Here is a 7,550-nt window from a genome sequence, read left to right as displayed (position 1 = left end):
CCAGTGTCAACATTGTATTTTTAAAAAAACATTTTAATTAGTGTTATTAAAAAAAGGTTTTTAAAACCATGTTTTTTATTTGTTTTCATGAACGACTCATTGCACTTCAAATATCAGTGAATGAGCTATCCACATTGCAATGTTTTGAAATGCGCGGTTCTATTTAGAAGATTTCCTCATTACCATACAAACAGGACGTCATCGTTTGTGCTGCTGATAGAATACAAGTAGAAGAAGACGCTTCTTCAACAACAACACGGCTACTGATTCAGCCATCTCTGTACCGGTAGCTTGTTAGCCAACATTAAACCGACCCATTGCATCACTTTAGACCATTTTTTGTATAGCTACATGAATAGTAGTGTTTTAAACCCAATTCGGATAACGTATGTACTAGTTGATTTAAACGGAATTTGCAATTTAAGATTGATACTGAGCCTAGCACCAGGGCAGTCGCTCATGCTAGCTAGCTAACATCCCCGACAATGAGCTCACAAAGCTTCTCCCCCGCTGCTGAAAAAGAGGTCTGCTGGACAGAGAAAGAACCTCTGGGGCTGAACATTGTCGTAAAAGAAGAAGACGGGGATACAGTAAAAGGAGAGGAAGAAGCTTTCAGAACGACGAAGGAGAAAGAGGAGGCTATCACATTGAAAGAAGAAGAGGGGGCTGTTATGGTGAACGAAGAGAAAGGACCTTTTGTAGTGAAAGAGGAAGTAGACGAATTCAGAATGAAAGAGGAGACTATCACATTGAAAGAAGAAGAAGAAGAATATTGTATAATGAAAGAGGAAGAAATAGCTATCTCAATAAAAGAGGAAGAGGTTTTGGAACTGAAAGAGGAGGCAGGAGGGGAGACTGAAGACACCAGTGAGTTTTGTCACATATAGAACAAGGTTTTGTCTAGAAGGGATTTTACAGATTTTTCGTAGCAGGTTTAGGAGAACTTTATGCAGCAGGTTAAGGTTAGCTAAAATGCCCCCCCCCATGACTATAGAACTACGAGCCATATGTTTTACGGGATGTATAAATCTGAAGCATCCGGTTGGAATTTCCATTCCCTATTCCCCATCAAATATGTTGAGGAGAGGAAGGAAGCCCAGTGTCCAGCAGTGGGAGAGTATGGAGTGAGATGGAACTGGGACGACATTCAGCTAATTTTCTAAATCTACGGAACTTTTAATCACAAAACAAGGAATATGTTATAACAGATTGGTACGTTTTGTAGACTTTAACCTAACCTGCTAAAGTAAAAAAAAAATGCTGGTGTTTAGAAGAGATTTGAGTTATTGTACACACACACACTCACTTCACAAAGTAGGGGTGCCATAATGGCAAAATGTATGTTTGTTCTGCCCAGTATGCTTAATTTGATCCCTTTGGAAACACTGTGGTGTATCTTGGGTTAGTTATACAAATCTTTGGTATTGTCTTAAAAACAGTTGTGGAGGCATTCTACTGACCTCCGTTATTTTCCTTTTCATTTTAGTTTAGTTTGTATTCAGAGTTCGCTCTCCGACTGAAGGTCCTCGGATTTAGAGAGTGATATGCCTGGAATCAGGTAGAAAGCCAGCTACACCCTTTGTTTTAACCAATAGTTGAACTCTTCCCTTTACAGAACCAAGGCAAAATGCTGTTTTCTGGCCCTCCCAGGGCTGTATAGTGAAAGAGGACATCAGAAAGGTACAGGAAGAATATAGTGTGTCTCCCATGAGTCCCAGCCAGACTGTTGATGATGATGGCAATGTTATTCACTGCAATGAAGAATGGGACATGGAGGACAAGGATTGGTTTCCTCGCAACCGGCTGGAGGTAAGTATTTCCCAGTCATTGAGTGTTTTGGTTCTCAACAGTCCTTCCTTGATTCTTCAACCTCCTTCTTTGAATACATTAGAGGAGAATATTTGAGGTTCCTCCAAATGTCCTATATATGTAAATGCACTTGGCAAATAAAGGTGATTCTGATTGGACTTTCTCTTCCAATACAATTTGGAAAGGAGGTCCAGAGAATGAAAGTCAAAGAAAGACTGCTGAGACTTTTGAGAATTCAAATTTCTTTGACATGTAGGAGAGTTTCCCACCCTAAATTGATTCTGTCATTATTTACACATATGTGTTTTCCAGGACACGTCTTTCCCACCCCCCTCCCCTCTCCCGGAGTCCCCAGGTCGTGCCTCACTGTGGGGTCTGAAGAGGGTGTCTGTGTGGCTAGTCGATTGCAGGAAAACACCAGGGCTGAGTGGAACTGCGAGAGAAGGAGATGGAAAGGGAGATTCAGATTCAATGTCATCAGGTAAGAATAATGGTGTGTGTGGATTAGACTCCAGTCTTCTTCTGTAACAGTTCACTAATTGATCAATATTTATTTATTGACCCATATGTGCAAAACATAGCAATTTAGTGTTGATTAGCAGCTCATCTGTCAGGGCTATACAGTGCAACCGTTTTGGTGTCGTGTGTGTATATATATATATGTCTGTGCCAATGTTTGTGTTGCTTCACAGTCCCTGCTGTTCCATAAGGTGTTTTTTTATCTGTTTTTTTAAATCTAATTTTGCTGCTTGCATCAGTTACTTGATGTAGATAGAATTCCATGTAGTCATGGCTCTATGTAGTACTGTGTGCCTCCCATAGTCTGTTCTGGACTTGGGGACTGTGAAGAGACTAGAGGTCGACCGATTATGATTTTTCAACGCCGATACCGATTAACGGAGGGCCAAAATAAGCCGAAATCGATTCATGGGACAATTTAAAAAACAAACATTTATTTGTAATAATGACAGTTACAACAATACTGAATAAACACTTATTTTAACTTAATATAATACATCAATAAAAATAATTTTAGCCTCAAATAAATAATGAAACATGTTCAATTTGGTTTAAATAATGCAAAAACAAAGTGTTGGAGAAGAAAGTAAAAGTGCAATATGTGCCATGTAAAAAGCTAACGTTTAGGTTCCTTGCTCAGAACATGAGAACATATGAAAGCTGGTGGTTCCTTTTAACATGAGACTTCAATATTCCAAGGTAAGAGGTTTTAGGTTGTAGTTAATATAGTATTTATAGGACTATTTCTCTCTATACCATTTGTATTTAATATAACTTTGACTATTGGATGTTCTTATAGGCATTTTAGTATTGCCAGTGTAACAGTATAGCTTCCGTCCCTCTCCTAGTATTGCCAGTGTAACAGCATAGCTTCCGTCCCTCTCCTCGCTCCTACTGTTGTGGAGAATCGTCTCAGAAATATAACACTCTTACAAGAACTTGTGAATTCAATATACACTTTAATACAAAGTAGCAAAACTGAGCCCTTCCATGGAAGGACCCTATCACAAACATAACAGGGCTGAGCCCCTCCATGGAAAGAGACCAAATTCTCATATTACAGAGTCCTGCCTTTATAGGATTCTGTCTTTGCATAACGTATAGAGTCCCCTCCCTCTATATGAAAATAGCTTCCCTTGACCTGTCCATTATTTTCTTCACATCTCAGAGGTTAGGGTTAGACGCCTACTAACGCTCATATCTGCTTTTGGTTAGGTTATAACGATGGTAGAACCCTTTTCACGTCCTAAAAATAATGTATCCATTGCATGCTTATGTTTGCTTCCATCTTTCTTCCTGTATCCTGCTGACCATAGTACGTCCAGCTGTCATAAATGTACGTATGGTCTTGGTTAATGTACTCTTTCAAAAATAGAGTATAGTCTGGGTGTCATATGGCCTGGGTGTCATCTTCTCTTAATGTGCATGTCCTTGCTACTTCAGCCTGGCAACTAGACCTATTTATAGTTAATGCTTTTGCTCTCCTTAATGGTTCGCTCCTACACTACCTGGGCTCGAACGAGGAACACATCGACAACAGCCACCCTCGAAGCAGCGTTACCCATGCAGAGCAAGGGGAACAACTACTCCAAGTCTCAGAGCGAGTGACGTTAGAAACGCTATTAGCGCGCACCCCGCTAACTATCTAGCCATTTCACACAGCCTAATCTCGGGAGTTGATAGGCTTGAAGTCATAAACAGCGCAATGCTTGAAGCACAGTGAAGAGCTGCTGGCAAAATGCACGAAAGTTATATGGTCAAATCTGGAAACTATCATTTCGAAAAACAAAACGTTTATTATTATCGCATATACCCTGACTCTGCGTGCAATGAAAGTGACACAATTTCACCTGGTTAATATTGCCTGCTAACCTGGATTTATTTGAGCTAAATATGCAGGTTTAAAAATATATACTTCTGTGTATTGATTTTAAGAAAGGCATTTCAGTCCTTTTTCTGCGAATGCGCACCGCATCGATTATATGCAACGCAGGACACGCTAGATAAACTAGTAATATCATCAACCATGTGTAGTTAACTAGTGATTATGATTGATTGATTGTTTTTTATAAGATAAGTTTAATGCTAGCTTGCAACTTACCTTGGCTTCTTACTGCATTTGCGTAACAGGTAGGCTCCTCAGGGAGTGCAATGAGAGGCAGGTGGTTAGAGCTTTGGACTAGTTAACTAAGGTTGCACGATTGAATCCCAGAGTTGACAAGGTAAAAATCTGTCGTTCTGCCCCTGAACAAGGCACTTAACCCACCGTTCCTAGGCCGTCATTGAAAATAAAAATGTGTTCTTAACTGACTTGCCTAGTTAAATAGAGGTGTACATTTTGTATTTATTTTAAATCTTCCAAATCGGTGTCCAAAAATACTGATTTCCGATTGTTATGAAAACTTGAAATCTGCCCTATTTAATCGGCCATTCTGATTAATCGTTCGACCTCTAGAAGAGACCTCCTGTGGCATGTCTTGTGGGGTATGTATGTGTGTCCAACCTGTGTGCCAGTAGTTTAGACAGACTGCTCGGTGCATTCAACATGTCAATCAATACCTCTCATAAATAAAAGTAGTGATGAAGACAATCTCTACTCCACTTTCAGCCATGAGAGATTGACATGCATATTATTAATGTTAGCTTTCTGTGTACATCCAAGGGCCAGCCGTGCTGCCCTGTTCTGGGCCAATTGCAATTTTCCTAAGTCCTTTTTTGTGGCACCTGACCACACGGCTGAACAGTAGTCAAGGTGCGACAAAACTAGGGCCTGTAGGACCTGCCTTGTTGATAGTGTTGTTAAGAAGGCAGAGCATCGCTTTATTATGGACAGACTTCTCCTCATCTTAGCTATTACTGCATCAATATGTTTTGACCATGATAGTTTACAATCTAATGTTACTTCAAGCAGTTTAGTCATATCAACTTGTTCAATTTCCACATTATTTATTACAATATTTAGTTGAGGTTTAGGGTTTATTTCCAAATACAATACTTTAGTTTTGGAAATATGTCGGGCTGACTTATTCCTTGCCACCCACTCTGAAACTAACTGCATCTCTTTGTTGAGTGTTGCAGTGATTTCAGTCGCTGTAGTAGCTGATGTGTATAGTGTTGAGTCATCCGCATACATAGACACTCTGGCTTTACTCAAAGTCAGTGGCATGTTGTTAGTAAAAATTGAAAAGAGCAAGGGGCCTAAACAGCTACCCTTGGTAATTCTAACTGGATTATATTTGAGAGGCTTCCATTAAAGAACACCCTCGGCGTTCTGTTAGACAAGTAACTCTTTATCCACATCATAGTAGGGGGTGTAAAGCCATAACGCATACGTTTTTCCAGGAGCAGACTATGATTGATAATGACAAAAGCTGCTCTGAAGTCTGATAAGACACCCACCACAATCATTTTATCGTCAATTTCTCTCAGCCCGTCATCATTTGTGTAAGTGCCGTGCTTGTCGAGTGTCCTTCCTTATAAGCATGCTGAAATTCTGTTGTCAATTTGTTTACTGTGAAATAGCATTGTATCTGGTCAAACACTATTTTTTTCCAGAAGCTTACTAGGGGTTGGTAACAGGCTGATTGGTCGGGTGTTTGAGCCAGTAAAGGGGGCTTTACTATTCTTGGGTAGCGGAACGACTTTAGCTTCCCCCCAGGCCTGAGGGCACACGGTCTCAAGTAGGCTTAAATGGAAGATGTGGAAAATAGGAGTGGCAATATCATCTGCTATTATCCTCAATAATTCTCCATCCAGATTATCAGACCCCGGTGGCTTGTCATTGTTGATAGACAACAATCATTTTTTTACCTCTTCCACACTGACTTTATGGAATTCAGTAGTACAATTCTTGTCTTTCATTATTTGGTCCGATATACTTAGATGTGTAGTGTCAGCGTTTGTTGCTGGCATGTCATCCCTACGTTTGCTTATCTTGCCAATGAAAACGGCATTAAAGTAGTTTGCAATATCAGTGTGCTTTGTGACGAATGAGCCATCTGATTCAATGAATGAATGAGCCAAGTTGACTTTTTTCCCAAAATGTCATTTAAGGTGCCCCAAAGCTTTTTTCTATCATTCTTTATATAATTTCTTTGTTTCATAGTGTAGTTTCTTTTTATTTAGTTTAGTCTCATGATTTCTTAATTTGCAGTATGTTTGCCAATCAGTTTGGCTGCCAGACTTAATTGCCATACCTTTTGCCTCATCCCTCTCAACCATACAATGTTTAAATTCCTCATCAATCCAAGTGGATTAAACCGTTTTTACAGTCATTTTCTTAATGGGTGTGTGCTTATTAGTTACTGGAATAAGTCGTTTCATAAATGCTTGAAGTGCCGCGTCTGGTTGCTCCTCATTACACACCACAGACCAGCAAATATTCTTTACATCATCAACATATGAATCACTACAAAACTTATTGTATGACCTCTTATACACTATATTAGGCCCAGCCGTTGGAACTTTGGTTTTCCTAGATATGACTATTATATTGTGATCACTATATCCTATGGATTTGGATACTGCTTTAAAGCAAAAATCTGCAGCATTAGGAAAGATGTGATCAATACATGTTGATGATTTAATTCCTGTGCTGTTTGTAACTACCCTGTTAGGTTGACTGACAACCTGATCCAGGTTTCAGGCATTGGTTACAGTTTGACGTTTTTTCTTGAGTGGGCAGCTTGATGATAGCCAGTCAATATTTAAATCACCCAAAAAATATACTTCTCAGTTGATATCACATACATTATCAAGCATTTGACACATATTATCCAGATACTGATTGTTAGCACTTGGTGGTCTATAGCAGCTTCCCACCAGAATGGGCTTTAGGTGAGACAGATGAACCTGTCGCCATATTACTTCAACAGTATTTAACATTAGATTGTCTCTAAACTTTACAGGAATGTGGTTCTGAACATAGACAGCAACACCGCCTCCGTTGGCATTTCTGTATTTTCGGTAGATGTTATAACCATGTATTGCTACCACTGTCTCATCAAAGGTATTATCTAAGTGAGTTTCAGAGATAGTCAGAATATGAATATCATCTGTTACAAGCAAGTTATTGTCTTCATGGATTTTGTTTCTTAGGCTACATATGTTATATGGGCTATTTTTAGCACTTTTCTGGGTTTCTTGATTGTTTTTAATGCTTTAATGGGAAGCTTATCAGAGGTAATAACTCATGTTATTTACATTGGAGCTGATAGTGCAGG

The 7,550-nt window shown here is 39.4% G+C and overlaps 1 protein-coding gene across 2 annotated transcripts in view; it reads left to right on the top strand.

Moving 5' to 3' along the window:
* Window positions 1–206: 206 nt before the first annotated feature.
* The window catches only part of LOC118389146 (oocyte zinc finger protein XlCOF6-like), a 32,042-nt gene continuing 24,698 nt past the window's right edge, over window positions 207–7,550 (top strand). For both annotated transcript variants that reach the window (XM_035778937.2, XM_052527457.1), the window contains exons 1-3: window positions 207–867; window positions 1,616–1,809; window positions 2,122–2,290. In XM_035778937.2, the coding sequence (XP_035634830.1) occupies window positions 486–867; window positions 1,616–1,809; window positions 2,122–2,290 (745 nt within the window). In that variant the 5' untranslated portion in view covers window positions 207–485. The remainder of the gene's footprint in view (window positions 868–1,615; window positions 1,810–2,121; window positions 2,291–7,550) is intronic.

The sequence above is a fragment of the Oncorhynchus keta genome, chromosome 10 (assembly GCF_023373465.1).
Source record: "Oncorhynchus keta strain PuntledgeMale-10-30-2019 chromosome 10, Oket_V2, whole genome shotgun sequence".
In the NCBI taxonomy this organism is placed as follows: Eukaryota; Metazoa; Chordata; class Actinopteri; order Salmoniformes; family Salmonidae; genus Oncorhynchus; species Oncorhynchus keta.
Note: the sequence above shows the minus strand (reverse complement) of the source record. Positions and strands in the feature narration are given on the sequence as shown.